The following is a 20,928-nucleotide window of genomic DNA, read 5'->3' as shown; positions in this document are numbered from 1 at the left end:
GTCCTTATAATGCAGGATTGCTTTATTGAATTAATACTTCTTCCTAGATGACCCCATATCTATGTAATCAAAGATATGCTTGAAAATATGTGAGATATGTAGAAAGGGCGTATGGGTATAAGAGAGAAAGAAAGAGAGGTCACTTATGTGTTTCAGCTGAGGTCTACAAAAATCCTCAACTTATCTGTCTGGACTTGATCACTCAGGATGTTCTGCTCTCGTGCATGAATCTCCCCTGCCAAAGGCACCCACCACACTAATATTAGCAAGCATGTGAGCAAGCAACACCATGCTTTTCAGTCAGCAATCAGATGACACAACATCTCATTACAGAGCCGTCTCATTCCAGTAGCATCTATGTTAACTCTGTGTAAATGAAGTCTGGTTTTGATTTGCTATTATTTTGGGGGATAAAAACAAACCTACACAAACCACCCCACATGCAGTCTCACATGGCCAGTGTGAGTCATGTTTTCCCTTACTTGGGACGCTTCCTCCCTCATAGACGTCACATTAAACGACACACTGTGTTCCACAACTTTTGTCAGATGACTCAATGTTATGTCATCCCAATGCTATTTCAGCTCCAGTCAACTGCTTTGCATTAGGTTGGCCAGCAGCTCCATGGGACATGCCACTTTGTTCTTGCTAGGGACATCATCTCTTATCCCCTGACTCCCAGAAATCCCAGCATCAGCACAGTAGTCCATTTTTTGTCTTAGGCTCTGCTCAGTACCCTCAAGATCAGCACTAGGTATCGAACCTCAGTCCTTTTGAGAAATGACTGAAATATGCTCATAGAATCAAGTATCAAACCAAAGGTAGACTGATTTATATTGTTATTTACTTATTTGGTCACATATTTCTTGATGTAAATCATAGCTTTTTTCAAAAATGTATTTATTTTTTTTGATGGGAACATTTTTTCTACAGACGCTTGTGTTAAGACAACTTTAACACTAATGCAAAAAACCTCAGGTGTCAAATAACTCCATTATTGAACATTTTACAATAACACAAGTTTGAAAATGTGCTTCTTAAAATGTTAATGTGTCATGGTCGCCCACAGTCAGTCCCAACACTCACACACTCACACACTGCACACAAAAAATAATAAAACGTGATGCTACGAAAAGACCCTACTGGATATTCAAACTGTGAAAGCACCTCTATTCTATTAAGTCACACTGGGACAGTTGTAGTAGACTGTTTCTACTGGCCTATTTACAATAGTAACTACTTACCTACTAGATGACAGGATATGAAATAATAAATTGTCTCAGCAGTAGCCTAGTACGCAACATTTTTTATATTTTTTTTACTTATGAAGTTGATGAAACAAGTAACCATAACAAATTGAAGCAAATATTGTTTGTGGAAAAAGTGTTGCAAGAGTGTCAGCAGCCGTTGCTAACCAGCGAACCAACCAATAGTTTCAAAGCAAGGTCTTCGGGTTATGAAGAGATTTTTTACACTTAGGTTTAGATTGTCATATTTAGATGGGTACTTATAGGATGCCTTATAGGATGTTACTTTTTATAACATGTAATACTGGGTAATACTGCAATGATTCTTGGTAGAAAATTGCAACAAGTACTTAATATTTTTGTCAAAACACATAACCCTGAATATAATACTCTGTCAAGATTTCCACTAAAACACACACATGCATGCACGTACGTAGTTCCAGTGATTCAGGAAGCAGGTCATGTTTTTCCATACAAAACTATAAGGCCCTAAAACCAGCAATAGAGGGACTTCCTTTACTGAAAGGCCAAATTCCACATGGTCCATGACCATTAACCCACCCGGGCTGACTCAGACCCCCCACCCGTCCAAACCTCCCAACACTCAAACATAGTTCTGGGGAAAGCCTCGACTTCACAACCAGCTGTTAGGTCTTTTCCCCTTGGCAGGCGATTTCTAGAAACTTCTGAAGAGGATGTAGGTCCTCCTCCTGCTGTCAACATCTCTGTCTCTCTCACTTCTACGGCACCAGATATGCCAATGAGAAAAGCGTGAGAGGAAATTAACTGTGGGTCACATACTGAATACAAAACACACAAAGTGGATGTTCGAGCAAAATCCCAAATCAGCACTGAAAGTAATGACAGTATACACTGGTACTCTGTTTTACTGTTTTCTTCCCAGATGAAATGTATGGGAAGAAGCAAGCAGATTGATATTATCTTCTAAGAAACTGTAACAGGATGAACTCCCTCACCGAACAGAAATAATATGCTTTAGGTAATTCAAGAATGGGCTTCTGAATTAGTCGATCATTGGTATGACTGTCCATTATTCTGACAGGAGACTTCTAGAGACTCCTTAATGGAGGTTGCAGGATTATTGCTACCTCCGTCAGCATGTAAATCCACCTTAATGCAATGATAAAACAATCTTTGCAAGTGCTACTGTAAGAGCAGATATCAGGTATGATCTTCTATATATAAAGATAGGCATTTTTGTAGATAATTCTGATACTATCAGCAACAGTGTGTGGTGATTTCACACTACAGAAGCAGAAACCTCACATCTCCAATATTGTGTTGTTACCATGAGCACATTAAACCAAGTCAAATGTCTTCTGAGTGGTATATATTCAGCTTTAAATGCTCCCCTGCTTCAGGTCAGTAAGGTCAGTAGTTTGTGGCAAATATCTGTGCCACTGCTATGTGATCCCTTTTTACTTGGTATGCAGTTAATGAGCTTTTTGAACCCTCATTAGATACAACTCCCCCCAACACACACACACACACACAAGCTTTTCACCCCCACTCTGAAACATGTGCCAGCCCACTGTTGTCTAACAGTGTGGAGACATGCAGCTGCCTGCAGTCTGGTCAGGAAGGGGGAAACACACTTAAGGCAAAGGGCAAAGTTTGTCATCTCATTCATACAGCGTGCGTGCGTGTGTGTGTGTGTGTGTGTGTGTGTACCATTATGACCATTATGGACCTGGAAGGTCAAAGCAAGGCAGGCTATGTCTGCAGTGTGCTGCAATGCAACCAGTGATTGATGGGAGGCAAACTGTTAACATGCCTTTTCTATGTGACAACGATTAGTTGACATTGTGTCTCAGTGGTTGGAAGTAGTTTAGGCCTACACTTTTATTTCTAAGAATATGTATATTAGTGTCAGATGTTTGTCTTCGGTTACTGGAAGCGCTTACGAATGAGGTTGCCTTTGAGAGATTCTAACGTTACTGAAACCAAAAGTTAACCATCCTTCAATGGACATGATTGTGCTGCTGCTTATTTTACAAGAGCTCGACCCCAACGTGTTTTCTATGTCTAGCTCACATATTTCTAATGAGTTCGCTGGCTCTCCAAAATTTCAAAACTTCAAAAGTGCGTTTTTCTCTCTGAGGGTATCAGTGGGCTACTCCAACCATACTCCTCCAGAGACTAATGTGATTTTGGTGCAAGGTTTCTCTGTAGGCTACTGTTCTTCTAGCCTACTGGACGTTTCTGGCTTGGTAGACCATTCCAGACTAAAACTTTGAGTTGTCAACAGCACGGCAGCAAGTTAATAAAATAGAGAAAGTCGGGAGCTTTGTAGACCCACTTTCCTTTCTCTTTTGACTGGCGGCTATAAACTGCTAAGTGGAAGTCGATCTCTCGGAAATCGACGTGTTAAAGTCACAGCCGACCCTCCTCGTATAATTCTCAATATAAGACTCCCCACATCACCCTAACATCTTCTATGAACCTCTCGGGAAAGAGTTGTAGGCCTCGGCAAAGTAGTGGAGAAGGAAAAACAGACCCCGGTATCTGCTTATGGGGTTCCCGTGCCTGGCCTCCCCCCGTCCCTAGTAGCTCTTTCGCCGTGTTTTCGGATAAGCAGGGGAATCAAAGCAACGGCTAAATTCAAAGGCGAGGCTGAACGCATACTGACCTGAATAAACTGGATAGTCAGGGCTGATTTCCCGACACCGCCGCCTCCGACCACGACCAGCCGATACTTCTCCTGCACCGAGCCGTCCTTCCAGCCTGCCATCGAGGACACTTCGCTGCGCTCGCCGCCGCCGCCGCCGCTGCTGCCGGAACACCAGTGAGTAAACACCCACTTTTTTCCTGTAAACTGAAGAGGCCCTGCAGTAGAAAGACCGGAGCGCGGAAAGAAGCCCAGATAGGTGTCAAAATGACTCACGGGGTGCAGTCCGTTCAGTGCACGGAAAGACGGAGAGGGATCCCGGGAGCTACACGCGCCTGTCCATAAGCCCTGACCGTGTTTCAGCCTCGACAACACTGCGATGTTCAAGCTGTGTATCCGACAGAGTGATCAGCAAGGCCAGTACTAATGTCTGGCGCTAGGGGCTCTTCTACAGGCGGTGTGCGACTGCCTTAACCGCCCCCCCCCGTCACACACACACACACACACAAACAGCCCTAACCCACTCTGCAGCCCTGTCCTGAGACTAATATCACACACCCCTGCAGTCGCATTCCTGTCCTCAAACGCAGCCTGCACACACACAAAAGCAATGCCTGCTTACTGCAATTACAACCAATTACACAGTGATAATGAAGGTGTCCTGCTGCTATTATCATAATGCAAACCTCCTGCCATATGAACTGCATCTTAAAGCATCAGTGTTTCTTCACCTATCTTCTAGGCCAGTTGTCTCACTATGTTGTAAACCATTAATTCACAAAATGCAGACTTGTACTTCGGTAAAAGGGCTCAGTGAAAGATGCTGACTTACATACTGTCTCTCACACACTATACAAACCAAACACACAAAGCAAAAATGGTATGCCACATTTTTTAATATCATCATTTCCACGCACATAATGATGTGGATATTTTTATTTTTATTTGCAATATATCACACGTCTAGGTCCCACAAGTGGAATTCTCCCAACTGAGACACCTTTGGAGGATGCAGACGTAAAATTACTGATTCATTGTTAAATGGTTCATTACACCACAAGTGTCTGAATTGCTCAGTGGGATGAGCACAAATTGATTTAATACGTTTTGAAGACATCTCACATTTATTTTTGCAGGATTTAAGAACAAAATATTTACACACTTTCAGTTACTTCCGAGGCCATTCATTCCTGCAAATCCCAAAGGGTAAAAAGGGTAAATTACACATAACGCTCAGTGGACTGGTGTCATGATAACATCTCTGAGGTGAAAATAAAAAGTGATGGAGTCAGAAAATCAGTCACTTAAAATGACAGACTTAAGCCAGTTCATATAAAATGACAGACTGTACTCCAGTGTGTATAACCATGACTTATGTTATGTCGACACGTCAATTATATGCCATATTATGACACATCTTACTACAAGATTATATCGCACTGTCTGCTGTGGCGCCACCTTGTGTCAAAAGACAGAGGCTGGACGTGAAGCTGTGCACTTTGGTGTCCTTCGAGGTCATGATTAGGAGGGTTAAAAGTAAACAAAAACAGACATTCATTTTAATAGTTAATTCATATCTACAGACTGATAGTATTGCTAAAGCTTCAGTCTCGCGTACACGGGTTTAAAGTTCTGGGGGCAAGCTTGTAAGCTGCTTACTCTGTAATAAGATAGGCTGTAAACATGTCACAATAAAAACTCCCAAGTGTTCAAAGGAATACAATATTACACAGATACCTTAGAGGATGAAAAGCAGAAGTCTCTTTGACTCTGGCCTTGATGCAAAATATCATAAAGCCACCATAAACTCACTGTTCCACAGACACAGTATGATGAATTAAAGAATGTAACAGTGATTAGTTGAGGAGAGTACGTTCTGCCTAAATGATAGCTTGCCAGAAAAGAAAATAATTGCAAATAGAGTTTACCTGTGGTTGTAATAATTATGGGTAATTATGGGTGATATCTACCCTAAATTCAAAGAGGCTGTACAATGCACACTGTAGCTTGGCTGTGACAGTACTGCCAGATAGCCAACTGTTTATTTTCACAGCTGAAGCACCGACCTCAAAGTCACCTTTTCTGCCTTTATCTAACCCCCCCGGAGAGACACACTTCACAGATATTGTAAATGTATGACCAGGAGTGTGACCTTTTAATCTGGCATATTCCCAGAAATGCCACTTTACTCATAAATTATAAAGAAGAGGGCAAGTAGTATAAGTAGGTCTGTGCCAACACCAATCCATCTCCATCTCATTATCACAGCAACTGTGAATATTGCAGAAGGCTTTGAGAGTACCTTTAAAATCACTGCAATGTATTATATCAGGTTAACAGAAATCATGTCCCTGCCTAGGAAATGTGTATACATTATGTATTTCAGAGTCTTCATGATGTTGGCAGTACTGACAGATCAAAATCCAATAATTTTCACACTGTGCAAGATATCACATGACGCATCTGAGGAACTCTAATTAGAGCCTGGAGCTATGAAACTGGACACAGCAGGAGTCCCTTCACCTTTGGGTAACAGTAACGAGTCTCTCTGAAGTCACTAAACATCTACTATCATGCCACATGTACAGAACACTATTCCAGGAGAAAGCACCCAAACAGCTGTTCATAGTGTATTCATCCAAACTTCACCCTCTTCAACAGTTTAAATGAGTGTTAGATGTAATATCTCTAGAAACAGAAAGAGGGCAGAAACATCCTCTCATTTACTCAATCTCCATCTTCCTCAGTCATTGTCTTAGGTACAAAGTACAAAGGAAATACAACTAGAAATAAATAATAAATATTAACAAGCCCGTGTCTACAGACACTTTAGATTTTCATCTAAACTTCGTAAAAATATTAGTAGATTTGACATTAGTGACAATGTCCACACTAATGTCTTTATTTACTTTATGTAAACAATAATGAATTATAAGTGGTTATACAAAAAGGATAAGACTCAATGAACACTGCATAGAGCAAAGATTTCTTATTCTTTTAATACATATGTTGATTGAAAATTAAACAGGACAGGAAAGGAACATTACTGAGATGGAGTTTTCAGACAGAGGTGATAAAAAAAATACGCACAGAAGCAACTGACCATAGAGTTCTTAATTTGCTGTTATGGAAAGGCTGTGAGATGGGCGATACAAGAGAACAGCAGGCGACTTTTACAAAGTTAGGGGGATTCAGTTGGATCACAGCTGTCTCAGACATTTGTCTTTTTTTGGGAGAGGTTGATCTTGTCACCAAGGCTCAAGGCCATACCCTGTGAAATGAAGGAGAGAGGATTTATTGTCACAGACTCTATATACAAACAGATGTCATATATATTGGTGAGAGCATTATGCCTTAGTGCAATATCACATGTAATGGGTTATTTCATTATTTCATATTTACTTTCCTTGTCCATTCAGGCAAATTCTTTCAATTAGCTATTAGATTAAATGTTATCCTTCCAAAAGATGCATTTGTTGCACTGCTTGAGCAAATAAATCCAACCAAGCCTTTAGTACTCGCTGCATAAGGGCTCATGGTGCTGCAGCTGGGACCCACCTGACTTTTGGCTCTAATGCGTATGTGTCCGTTGACAGGCGCGTCAGGACCCAGGTGGATGGGCTTCTCAATGCTGACATTAGCCAGGGCGTCTTCTCCAAAGATAGAACGAGCATAAAGGTTGGCAGCCATGAAGCCACAGAACCCAGAGAGAGCCTGGTTTGAAAGACAAAAAGAAAAGAGATAAGAATATTGCACAACAATACTGCAGTACTGACACACTTCATCTAATATATGATGAGCTTTGTGAGAATTTTCAGCAAGGTTCATCCATATAGTCACAACTAGGGCTGAATGATTAATTGCATTTGCAATATTATCGCGATATGATTTTGTAATCACAAAGGCTGCAATTACACTGTGGTCACATGACACGCGAGAGTAAAAAAGTCTGCAGAGAGGAAGCATCAACCTGGCACGCTACGCAGCACTGTGACTTGTAGTGCAATGGCCTCAGGCTTGACAGAACCGGACACTGCACAAACTTTAGTGTCAAACAGTGAATAAAATTAGCACTCTCTAAATGTAGCCGTTGGCGGTGGCGGGTGAAATCGTTGGGTCATCTGCCACTTTGGCAGACAGGGACAGAAAGACACGTGTAGCAGGGTTAGCATAATGTTGCGATCGGCGCACGCACCCGCATCACTCACACACACACACACACACGTACGTCAGCTCAGGGAATATTTGTGAAACGGCGTTTCAAACCAACCTTATCAGTCAAGAAGATGTCCAGTATGTTAAAGCCAGAGGCCTACCTGATATTATATATTTAATGTCATGACTTGAGTCAAATTATCTTTTTCTGAAATTACTATACTTTGATACTACTTCTCCACCATTTAATAATTTATGCAATTCAAACATCATCTAATTTCATCATATTCAACATAGGAAAGAAAGAACTGTGTATGTTTCTATGTATCTTATATTGTGTTGGTCATACTACACACTGATTTATTGCTTGTCTGTTTTGAATAATACTGAAGATAAAGAGCTTAAAAAAAACTGCATATTAAATCGCGATATTGGTTTAAAAAAAAAAAATCGCAATTTGATTATTTTCCAAAATCATTCAGCTCTAGTCACAGCAATAAAATATATATTACCAACCACTTATGATTCTTCCCAACATGCACCAGCAACAAACGTTTTGCCAGCTTTAAAACATCATTACAACAACATCATTTACTTTCTTTGCTCTGCTGTATGTAACGTTGCATACTAACCTTCTCAGGAGTCAGACACTTCATGTTGGTGGACTTAAGGATATGCTGGAGGTAATCATTCAGATCAGTGATGTTGGTGTTCACAGTCACCTTTAAGAAAGAAAGATTTCTTAAGGACAGTCAACAATGTTCACATTTTTTAATTTTCCTAAATATTGTTATTGATATGATAAATTTAAACCAGCGTGTTCCATAAAAAAAATAAAGTTTAAAAAAACTACAGAACAACAAACCTTAGCAACAAGTTTAATTCATGATTTCAAACAAAGTAATTTTTTTGTAAAGCCAGTCAGTTTTGGGGAACAGGCCACGAAGTAGAAATGCAAAACTTACCTTGTTTTCCCACTCAAACTCCGCCCACATCTGTCTGAATTCTGCATCGGTGCAGGAAGCTGGCTGGATGTAGTCCATGATGTCAATGTGGATATCACTGAGTACCACGCAGTTTCTGTCGCTAGCAGCTCCCGACACGTCATAGACTGGGAAGAACGAATCAAACACAAATAAGAAAACATGCTCTGTACAAACACAACATCAATGGAATTATGACAGTAAATGGACATAAATCATTCTCTCACCAATGTTGCCAAATATAATGCCATTCTCAGTAGAAGCCACCTTGACATTGGCCTTGATGTTAGCAAAATCGTGAGGAGCCAGAGTTAGAGGCGAAGGTTTCTCAACCAGCTTTAGATCACCTGTAAAAGAGTACATACTGCAATGTAGCAACACAAATGTAATCAACATTACTGTAGAAGAGCACCTGTACATTTGTCCAGGTTTGACATTTGATGTGGAAAATACAGTAGACTAACCTAAAGTGGCCAGCTCAAGGGTGCAGTTCTGAAGAGTATCACTGGTTTGGTTGACCACCAGCACGTCCAACACAATGTCATACTGGTTGACATGAACATAGGCTTCAGCATACACTGGGTCTGAGAAGCCTGTTAGCTGGGTCACCTAAATTGGACAAAAACAAATGACATTTTTTTTAAATCAAAGATTTCCTCACAGTAGGCGATTCTGATTGTTTTATAGCAGTGCATGACATGAAAAAATTAACTTGTAGCTCTGTCCTTGTAGAAATAACAATTATAAACTACACACTAGTTATACCCAAATAAATAAAATATACTAAATGAGTCCAATTCATCAACTAAAATATAGACTATTTGTAAATTTCAAACACACAAACGGCAACAACTGTTCTCTTTCCCAAAACTTTTTTCATCTCGGTCCCGAAAAACAATTTGAAACGTCCTGAAGTTAAAGTAAAGTCAAAATGTTGTTTCTTTACTTTGTTATTATCCTCTACAGTTGTTTGTGAAATAATAAATAATGATAAATTGATCAAATCAATAATATTTATTTTGCTTGATTCAAACAAAGAGATTTAAAAACAAAACTGAAAAGTTATCTGTTGGGGCACCTAAATGATTTCATTATAATTCAGTTAGAAACTCCTGCACCTTAATAGCTCCTGTGATTCAGCAGGTTTTCTGCTCATGTTCAAAACTTTCTGCACATTCAGAATCTCTCCAACATTTCAGTGTTCTCTGACATGTCCAGTAAAAAATCGTAATATTATGAGACTAACATCATTATATAATGAGAATTCATAATATTTAAAAAAAAAAAAAAAAAAACTGTCAGACTGTATTGAATGAGACAAGTGCACTGCACTTCATCGGAGGTACAAACCGAAACTAATACTTGTGATCAGGCAGAAATCTCAGCTTACAGCAGCTCAGTCCTAAACAGAGCCAGATGTGCATCAGGTTTTAGATGTTTATAATACAAAACTCTACCAGCGAGTCTGCTGGCTGCGTCTCACCACGTGCGGGGTATGGGCTTACTTGACTGTCCGAGTTTCATCAGCTGGGCGGAGATGATTCCCGCCGCTAGTTGATGTTATCAGAATATAGATTTGTTTTTCACTGCGTGAGAAGATTGATGTGTGGCACTCAACGCGTGAGCGTTAGCCTACACAGCGCGACTGAGAGGTCAGTTTATGACTGAGGGGATAGATGGAGAGGTGTCCGCGGAAACAGCTGAGCAGCCAGGGATAGAGACTATTGTAACGTATGTATGAGGAGACGCGCTCCGTTGTAGTCAGCACTTGGTCAGTTTAGTTTGTCAAGTGATAGTAATAAATAAACACACACACACAATCCCTTTCGTCCCAAAGTGTCCTAGAGAATATTTGTCTTCACCCCAAAAATTTTACATTTTCTATCGTCCCCAGGATGACGCCGTTAGTCTCAAGCCCTGGTCCAATCAAATCCACCATCATCCTCTGATACAAATGTTACAGTAAAGGTCTTTAAAAAATCTAACCTAATTTCTTAGGTTCTTAGAGTTAATATTTCTAGTCTTCCACAGTAGTGCTTTTATCAATGCAATTTGGTGTACCTTGTTGAGTTTTGAAGCCAGGGGATCAGCAGCCTCCTTCCTCTGAGTGTTACCCATAGCGGCCAGCAGACTGAGCTGGAACTGGTCCTCCTTAGAAGCCATTTCGTTTTTGGCTGTCAACTGCATGAAGGAGATTGGGTCGTCTGCCTGCACCGTTACATTCCGTTTCTCAGACTCTTTCTGTGGTCAGAATAAGAAACAGATGTGGTTATTTTAAAATACCTACAATAGTAAGCCAAGATGTTAAAACAAATGGGTAACAAAGAGAAATTAAATAAAATCAAGGAACATTCAGAGCCAAGAGTGGCTGTTATGCAGACTCAACACAGAATTTGCAGCGACAATGTTCCTGTCAAGAGAAACCAGGACTCTCATATATCAGTGTTGCATAGTAAGATAATACAAAAATTTAAGGTAATACAAAAAACAAAACTTGATCGGCTTATTAACAGTTATTACATGTTCTACAAATGCTAATGTGCATTTGCAATCTTAATAAACAAGGTCTGAGTTCAAAAATATGCAATTAATACCAAAAAGGTGTGCCTAACTGTCAGGGTTAAGAACAGAGCTTAGCCCTAAACGGTCATTACCTTCTGTGACAGCTTCTCTTCTTCCAGTCTGACAGTTAGCATATGTGACAGCGATTTGCGGCACTCCTTGTTAAAAATGTTGTTCATCAGTGGTGAGCACTCTGACAGGACCTTGAGGCACAGCGAGATGCGGTCTACATCATCGTCTGTAATTGGCTTCTTGGGCAGAGAGGACTTTCCCAGGTGCAGCACAGTGACCATGATCAGCATGGCCTCCGCAACGAAGGACTGAGAGAGACAGCAAGGCAGCAGGGATTAGAAAATCAGGCAGTTGCTTTAATGACTTTTACTAAGGTGTTGCCTTTTAGTGGTGTGAAGAGAGGACAACTCACATTTTGTTTCTTTTTGTCTTCAACAATAGCAACATAGCGCAACGCCACTTTGGTCAGTGTGGTGGCCAGGGAAGCTGCCACGTAGAAGTCTCCATCCATCAGGAAGCCTCTGAGTGGAGGTCTAGAACAAAAAAACAAAACAAAAAATCAGTGTTTGTGTTTAGTGAGTTAGGTGGCAAGATGACCAAACTCCACACAGTCAATGGAATATTACAGGCAAATAATGACTCCCCCCTCCCTCCCGCACACGCACACGCACACGCTGTGCAATCTTTACCTATCTTCTTCTTTCTTCGAAGGCCTAGAGGAGCTGAGGGCACTCTGTGTCACGTACGTGCCCATCTCTGTCACCAGCTTCTGGGCTGGAGCTGCACTCACTTCATCTTCTGCTTTCACCTCTCCTGTCTCTTTCTTTATCTCATTGTCTACAATCGGGATCTGTCCAAGTAAGAGACAGAGGTAGGATTTTGTGACAATTTCATATAGTTTGGGACTGTAGGGGAAGGTTGTGCTACATTCAATTTTGGTCAATAATGGACAAACATACCTCTCCCAAGGACCTGCGTACTTCAGTCATCACACTCTGGATGTCTTCCTTGGTGCTGCAGTATTCTCCTAAGATCCACAATGCTCCCCTGTAGATCCTGAAATGTGGCAATGGTGGCAAAGGTCATGAACACATGCATACTCCTGTACTGATACACAACCCAGCCCAAGTAACAAAACTCAGCCATGTCTATAAAACAGCCGAGAAACATGACAGAGAAAAACTTCACATGACTCTCAGAATACAGTTTAAATGGTTTATTTTAAGTTTTAAAGAGCAATTGCCATCAGACCATAATTATTCCCTGTGTAAGGCAACCAGCTGCTAAAACACGACACTGTCACCCTGTTTTGCACATTTTCTATTTCACAGGTGGTGAATTATTAACTACTGAAATGTGTCAGCCTATTCATTCTGATAAAAGCAAGTGCCCAACAGACAATGCAGTACTTTCACATTGACAATTCAGCTTCTATTTGACTTACAAGACTGAATAAATAATGATGTACTTAAAGGAAAAGTGTGTAGGATTTAGTGACATCTAGCGGTGAGGTTGCAAATTGCAACCAACTGATAAGCCTTCCCCTCACCCCACTGTTCCAAGCATATAGGAGAAAGACAATAATATAATAGCATAATATTCAATGCAGTGTGCCTATTAAGCCTTACTTGACAGTTTTGATGGCGTGAAAGACTTCCAGCATCTTCTCGATGACGAGGGGTCTCAAGTTGTCAAATCTCTGAATGGCCTCCCGTACGAACTCCAGCACATCAGCAGCAGCTGCCTCATTAGTGTCACTTAAGAATTCCATCAACTGTAAATCACATCAACACACAAAAAAGTCTTACTTTATTCTTATTATATATGTAAAAACCACCATTTGGGTCTTCTCAAAAAGCTTTTTGAGGTGCTGAAATAATAAGAAACTCACCACAGGTATGACGTTGGCCGCCATGTCAGGGAAGCGCACACTGCAAGAGTGGAGAGTGCGCACCAACAGCTGCCTATACTTATCAGTATCTTCATGTTCCGTTACGTTGTTTGTCTTAATCACCTCTTTCTTCAAAACAATGACCAACTGGGAAAAATACATGTCAATATATTTTCAATATATTGCCCTTTATCCATGCTTGGACATGGAAACAAAACAACAAAAATCATGGGACTGTGCATGCAACTGACCTCTTCTACATTGCGAGATGAAACAAGGTCCAGTGCAAGCTGCAAGGTCTTCTTTCTGACTTCCAGGTCTGGAGTGCTGAGAACTCGCAGGATGTCCATCACAAGGTCCTGGAAAAAACAAAGCATCCAAATAAAGTGTTAACACAGTGTATATATTTGCTTTTGACATCTTCCTGATGTTTTCTGCTGTTTTTGACTCTATAGACTTGAGAACTTAATTCTGTATATTTTCTTATACATTTTGTTATGGACACAAAGGATAACATCCTAAATACTACTACTAACAAGTTTAATGGGTATGTTTTTTTGTATTTTCAGTAGGACTTACATTTTTGGTTAATGTTTTTTATAAGAAACCTTTTGACATAAAAGGTTTTTGTTGTTTTTGATTAAAAAAAACCACAATCTTGGCCTGGGCAATAAAACAATAATTACTGCGATAATATTTTCCTCACTTAATATTTCTATTGAGATTTTTATTTAATTGAGGAAAAGGCACTGAAAAAAAAGACTATAGATGAAAAAGATTTTACTCATGCATATTTGACTAAATTAATGTTCTACCTCAGATTTGTGAAATGATCCACTGTTTGGCAAATGTTTGTCATGTTTTAACCATAAAGAATAGTTTAAAACCACAATTAGCCATCTGGTTTCTTCAGCTTTCACTCAGGAGCAAAAATGAGCCTTTAAACTTAAAATGCTAAAAACAATTAAAAAATATAGATTTGACAATTGTCCTGATAATTATTGACATCGATTGATATTATAATATATTTTATCACATTTATATTTTATTTGTATCACCCAGCCCTACCACAACCACAACCATAATTCAGCGTACCTGGAGTACACGCTCGTGAGTGGGATGCTCCTTCAGTTCAATCAGACGATCAAGCACAATCAGCTTCACATTGTTGTCGCTCTCCTTGATGATCAAATCAATGTAGCACTGGGCAGCAGCCTGGAGTCCAACAGAGCACGGAATGCATGAGAGATTGTACTAGACCAAAGACATCACTGCTATTGGGTCAAGTGTAGTACAGTATCCTTACCATAAACAGTATAGAACATACACAACATCACTGACAAAACCCTGGTGATGTACCTTAATGGCTGTGGGAGCACTGGAGAGGGTCACAAGAGTGCCAGCAGCCTCATACTTAACAGCCGGACTGGAGGACTGCAGCAGGTTGTAGATGCAACGGATAAACCTGGCGCGCTCAGAGGGGTTAGCATGGCAAACCTAACAGACAGAGAACAAAAACAGCAAGAGCTCAGAGCAGCTCTTCTGGGCGTATGCTGTTGCTACAACACCTAAATGAGACTAATAAAGGGCTTGACTCACTTTGTAAATCAGCTCCACAATGACCAGCTGGAGAATGTCGCCGAAAGTGTGAACTTGGTCAATACATGTGCTGAGGTAGTCCAGAGCTCGATCCTGTGAGATGGTGAATATGTCAATGACATGATGTTAAGTTAGGCCTTTGAGATACTGTAGGTCTAATGGAACACAACAGTATGCGCAGTAAGAAAAGGGTGATATGCTACAGACCTGATCTGCATGAATCAGCATCATGAAGGCATTTCTCTTACAGCTGGCATCTTTCTCATTGACAAGAAAATCATGGATCAACTCCGGAGCATCTGGGATGAGATGCTCAAAGTTCCTAAAACAAAAAATATCATCGGTTGATTGTTGTTCACTGATAAATGTGTATATGACTGAACATAAAATCTTGAACAGTTTGTACCTGTAGATGGTGTAAATGGCTAGGACAGCATTGCGGCGCACATAACTGTGACGGTGCTCCAGGCAGGCCCGGATCGCTGGCATGAGAGGCTCAAGCAACTCGGACTCCTTCAGCTTGCACAGGAAACGCAGAGTGGAGCCACGGATGAACTCATTGGGATGCTGCAGGTCCTGAAATTCAAAGAAAGATTTCACATGATGATTGCTGAATGATTTTTTAACAAACATATAAAAAATTAAACCAATATATTCTTGCCAAGTTAATAAATCAATAGCTATATTAATATTACATTATAGATTAAGTAAGAAGACAATTCAGCTCTTGGACCACAAATTACACTGTTACTGTGTCGGTTAGCTTACCTTTCTGTATGCGTCACAGACCAGGATCATCTCCTGAAGCAGCTTGCCATCTGGGGTTGTTTTGGGAACAATCTCCCAGAAAACCAGCAGCAGCTTTTTGATGGTGTGGTCTTGAAGTGGCAGCACGAAGCGGATTATGGTCATCAACAGTCCTGGTAACTTCTCGCCATTCAGGATCATGATAATGACCTTCTTCAGGGCTTCAGTCTTTGCCTTGATCTCCCCCTTTTCTGTAAAAAAAAAAAAAAAAAGGGAAAAAAGTTTAAGAGATTACTATTATTATTATTATTAGTATGAATGTGATCATAATTGCCTTAATGATTCATTCTTATGGATTTTCACCTTAAACTTTTTTTTTGAAAGAATAAGTTGAATCATTTGTTTTTCACTGAGAATATTACGTGATTTGTATTGGGAGCAATAAACATTTTAGCCAGCTGCCAAGTAAAACAAACACTGGTTGCAGCTTTTCTGGTTAAACCAAAGACCTCAGCGTCAACTGTTTTCACCACCAATTAAATTCCAATCACCTCCATTTGTACATTTGTATAGAAAAAGAGAAATAAGTTTTAGAAATAAATACCTACCCTCTGCATTGTTTATAAATCTGTTTGTAGCATAACTTTGCAAGTTAAGAATAGTTACCCAGATCGGCTTTAAGGCTGACTTCAGAAGGGGGCTCTGAATCAGATGTAACATTGATCAGAGTGTAACAAACGTTCTCTGCAGCTGTCATTCTGCTGGTGGGCTTGTGTTAGTTTAGAAGAATCCCAATGGATGTCGCTCACTGGATAATACCTATGTGAAACAGAAAAATAGTATATTTAGTAAATGGTAGAGAAAACATTTACAAAGACACAGTATAAACAATATAAAAACAGCATTGGTGGGATATATAACTACAAAGATGTCCACATAGACAGAACAAAATCTGCAGAAACATATAAATATGATGAAACTACTGTACAGCATCATGTGTATAAAACAGAATATAGCACTGCGGGTCATATTTCATTTCCTTCGCAGCAGCCAAAGAAGGCATGGCAAACCTTATGCGGTATGGGACTGGAAAACTTTTGCGCTTTTAAAAACCCAGAACAGTCACCCAGGTGTAAATCACAGGGCTTACATTTAGTGGAAATAAATGCTCTATTATGCTCATAAAAAGAGCTAAATCGCTGAAACGCATGTTATTCCAAATATAACAATTTCTTATTTACTTTAATTAATCTGCAATGTTTCCTTCCAGAGTCCTTTGAAAGAAATACATATCAGAAAATTGGAAACCTTAAGTAGTTGTGAAAGGGTGTTCCCCCTGCCATAGACTTGTGACCTGACCTGGTGATTTTCTGCATGGGACTCAAAGCATGCTGGGATTAGGGCTGGGCGAATCGGGATCTGCTTCAGACCATCTATAACCTTGACCAGAAAAGCCTACAAAGTGATTATTTAAAGTGATCAGGCATTTGTTTCAGAGGCAAGTATGTAATCCCTGTAAAACTCTTTCAGGAAAAAATTCTGCAACAGATAATCCCACACAATATAAAGCCGTAAACACAATGGGTTATCTCAGGCCCGATAATAATAGTAAGTCTTAAATCAAACACACAGTTCCTGGAATCAACATCGCCAAACACAAAAAAAAAAAGTTATGGAGTTCATCAGTGTTACAATGTGTTGAATTCTGACTTACGCTCACAACATAGTATAGTTATGCTATAGCATATTATTTAAAGAAAAGGTGACAGTGCTGTATACAGTAACTCATTCTCGAAATAAAAATGTAGATGTTAACACTTGAGAAAACATATTCATGACAACAACAGTTTGTGTTTTAAAAGGTTACATTTTTAAATAAAACAGCATCATCTGAATATGAAGCGTGAGTTTAAAAAAAAAATGTGTTGAGCTGTCATGGAGGAATCACAACAAAGAAAATTTTTCACTAAACTAAATCTTTAACTGTGGAAGATACTCACTTGATTTGCCCAAGGCAGACAGGCTTATGTCCTGAAATATTGTCAACAGAACTTCTAAACAAACTAACACCCTGACCATCACCAAAAGAATTCTATTATGAACACTTAAAAGCATCTACTAAATGGCTCGCTTGTTTGATTAATGTATTGCGTTATTAGTTATTCTTGTAGAGCAATTGCTCACAAGAACAACATGCTGCATCGCATAGCTGGATTATGTCTGCGTTTGTGTTGCATCAGACAAAGAATCCTATTAATAAAGGCCTGGTCAATCAGGTTAATAGACGAAAATTAAACAGCCTGTCTGCATTAAGGATGTAAACATGACTTGCTTCTCGAAATGCCGGTTGGTAACTGGGCATGTATCTATCTTATCTTTGTAGCAGTGACAAATAGAACTGCAATTAATTAATTTTAAATACAAGCTGATTAGTAGATCACCTGTATGACGCAGGTCCCAGCGAACGCAAGCAAAACAGACAGGTAAGTTATGTAAATTATAAAAGTTTAAAATGGATTTGGTAATGTGAAAAATACAAATATCTGTGGGAAACTAAGTTACCTGGTTTCTTTTGTTGACTAAGTGTGTCTATAACAAAAGAAGGAGCTCAATTACTGCGGAGCTGTCTTTGAACAGATTTACAGTTAACTTAGCTATATTACTCACGTTTACATGGTTCTGAAATATTCCTGCCTTTTTTGCTGCTTTTCTAGTGTAGATTACTAATCTCGCGCTGTCATCAAAACACAGGGAAGAGCAGTGTGACGGCAAAAACAGCTTTATAGTGTAAATGTTACGTTAGGATAATTAGGCAAGTCAAAAAAAGTGTGACACGCAGCGTTAAAACCCTCATACAACACTGAAGCAAACTGACTAACGCTACTATTGTGGCGTTAGCTCACAACTGTGCAATAAAACACCAATAAAATGCAAACATAAATTAGTTAGTTGACCATTCAATCAGTAACATTAAGTTAAAACATATGATCAATTGCTAAAGAGAGATCGTTAGCTAACGCCAGCATAGCTTCTGCACAGGCTAGCAATGAAATGGAGGACATTATCATTAGCTAACGTTAACGGTCTTAACAGTTACCACGGGTCAGGAAGGAAGACATCGCTCACGTTGGTTAAGTAACCTACCTAATAGCAACACTGTTACCCTCCGAAGTGGCCTCTGATATCCAGTTTTGGATATTTACATCTGTAAAAAGAATCTCTGGGTTTCCCTTTGACGAGCTGTGTCTTCTGTTTCCACTACTTCCTAGTGACGTGGAAGATTACTTTCTGAGCCACATCACTGCTACGGTGCGCCGGAAGGTTCAAACTCGAGAGCAATGATGGTCAACACGAAAATAACAGGATTTCCATTCAAAAAACAGACCACCACTGTTGTTATATTGGACATTTTATATTTGCATAATACATAATGTATAATAACAATGTATATGTTTGTGTGTATGCCATCTGTGAATTTAAGGACCCAATCAATATGAAGCAAGATTGTCCAGATTCCCTGTGAATTCTGACTCCATTTTCAATCCTTTTGATCCCCCACCCTCAAGATGAACTGGAAAAGAAAAATACATCTGGGTAGCTGTGTGACTGTGACTCTGACAGACTGTGATAAACAGCTGAAATATTGGTGTTTTTCGTAGAATTTTCACAATAAAGCTGATTAAGACTTGACCACATGATCATTGTAACATTTATGTATTTATTGTAAACATTTCATTAAAGAGACAAAATATAAATTCAAAAACACAACTACAAATTATAATGTTGGACATAATCATCTATTATAGTTAAGTACTCAGTATCAGTTGTTTTGGAGAGTGTCCAACATTTTCACAGTGACTAACAACTTCCACTTCAAATTGAATTCAATACACATATTTACACAAGTTTACTTAGTGTTAAAGCGTAGCATTGATAAAGACAAAAAAACTGGGGGAACAAAAATCATATTTTATGCCATTAAATGTAGACACCAATGTCAAGATACATTAAAACCTAAATGGGAGTATACACTTCAAATGATTGTTTCATCAGGCATTTACTTTTTAAAGACATGTCAGGTGCCACCACTGAATATACAGTCTATGGGTGACACACATTTAGTGACATGGGTTCATAAAATTTTTATTTTAGATATTACATCCAAGGTAGCTTTTCATGGATGTGAATCCATATAAATCAGGAGGTGTGCGGTCCAAATGGTAAACCCAGTGTCTATCATGACCTATTATAACTGGGCCCAATTTAAGCAAACTGAAAACCTTTATATTTTCTCTGACTTTATCGATTATCAGGCCATTATTAGTTGCGGTTTGTGTCTGTGACGTAGATTCAGGGTTTGTCAGTTTATTGTGGATGGTTTGTGTTTTCTCTCTTTTCTTTTGTTGCTGTTTGTCCTTGCATTTTATTCTTGTGTACGTTAGTTGTTGCTGTACATGCATTTAAGTGTAAAGCACACTGAGTTTTTCTGTGATGAAATGTGCCATTTATTGATAAAACTGCCTCGCCTTTCCATAGACCTTTTTCACAGCAGACATTTTATCAGGTGTAGTTAATTACATTAAAGATGGATCAGTTTTATTACGGGGGTTCACTACGCATGCACAATGCAAGGAGTCTTGGCAAACTAAATGTTATGCAGTAATTCTTACACCTGTGCCTTTCCTGATGTGGAAAAGGTCTATGTGGCAGCTCCAATTTTAGTCTGTAACTTCTTTCTTCTGCTGTTGTGACTTGTTACAGTTTATACGACTGGACTGGACAATACAAAACTAACAGAATGTTATGTGAAAATGTGGGTAAGAACTTGTTTGCTTAAGTTGGCAGTTTTCATGGAACACGTATGAATATTATCTTCAATTCTAAGAGTTTAAAGTGTTCTTCGTGAACATGCTAACATTATGTTCTGTTTAAGATGTCAACACGCTAGCTTACGTTTGTGGAAAGTATCTGTGTATATAGCTAGGTAGCTAGCTAACGTATCCAATGGGTCCTTTTTTTATAACCACTCATGACCAATGACTTTGACTGTGCCAAATATGTAAAACGATATTTATTAGAAATCATACCAGCTTGTCTAGCCTG

General features: G+C 39.4%; 2 protein-coding genes across 2 annotated transcripts in view; both read right to left on the bottom strand.

Annotated features, from left to right (window-relative positions):
- rras2 (RAS related 2) overlaps positions 1-4,303 on the bottom strand; it is a 29,368-nt gene extending 25,065 nt beyond the window's left edge. The window contains exon 1 of the mRNA XM_038701403.1: positions 3,898-4,303. Within this exon, the coding sequence (XP_038557331.1) occupies positions 3,898-3,999 (102 nt within the window). The 5' untranslated portion in view covers positions 4,000-4,303. The remainder of the gene's footprint in view (positions 1-3,897) is intronic.
- A 2,551-nt stretch (positions 4,304-6,854) lies between these two features.
- Positions 6,855-19,123, bottom strand: copb1 (COPI coat complex subunit beta 1). Its single transcript, XM_038701810.1, has 22 exons — positions 18,970-19,123; positions 16,492-16,644; positions 15,847-16,076; positions 15,485-15,654; positions 15,286-15,400; positions 15,079-15,171; positions 14,839-14,976; positions 14,575-14,694; positions 13,731-13,838; positions 13,480-13,626; positions 13,217-13,362; positions 12,548-12,644; positions 12,278-12,438; positions 12,001-12,121; positions 11,669-11,896; positions 11,076-11,255; positions 9,479-9,623; positions 9,242-9,361; positions 8,997-9,142; positions 8,664-8,753; positions 7,435-7,590; positions 6,855-7,147 (listed from the first exon to the last, which is right to left on the bottom strand). The coding sequence occupies exons 2-22, from the start codon at positions 16,580-16,582 to the stop codon at positions 7,088-7,090; spliced, it is 2,862 nt and encodes a 953-aa protein (XP_038557738.1). The 5' UTR covers positions 16,583-16,644; positions 18,970-19,123; the 3' UTR covers positions 6,855-7,087.
- Between the last annotated feature and the right edge of the window lie 1,805 nt (positions 19,124-20,928).

Source organism: Micropterus salmoides, unplaced genomic scaffold (assembly GCF_014851395.1).
Source record: "Micropterus salmoides isolate LMB-PRFRI ecotype aquatic unplaced genomic scaffold, ASM1485139v1 Ms_hic_scaffold_6, whole genome shotgun sequence".
In the NCBI taxonomy this organism is placed as follows: Eukaryota; Metazoa; Chordata; class Actinopteri; order Centrarchiformes; family Centrarchidae; genus Micropterus; species Micropterus salmoides.
The sequence above is the reverse complement of the archived record's forward strand: the minus strand, read 5'-3'. Positions and strand labels throughout refer to the sequence as shown.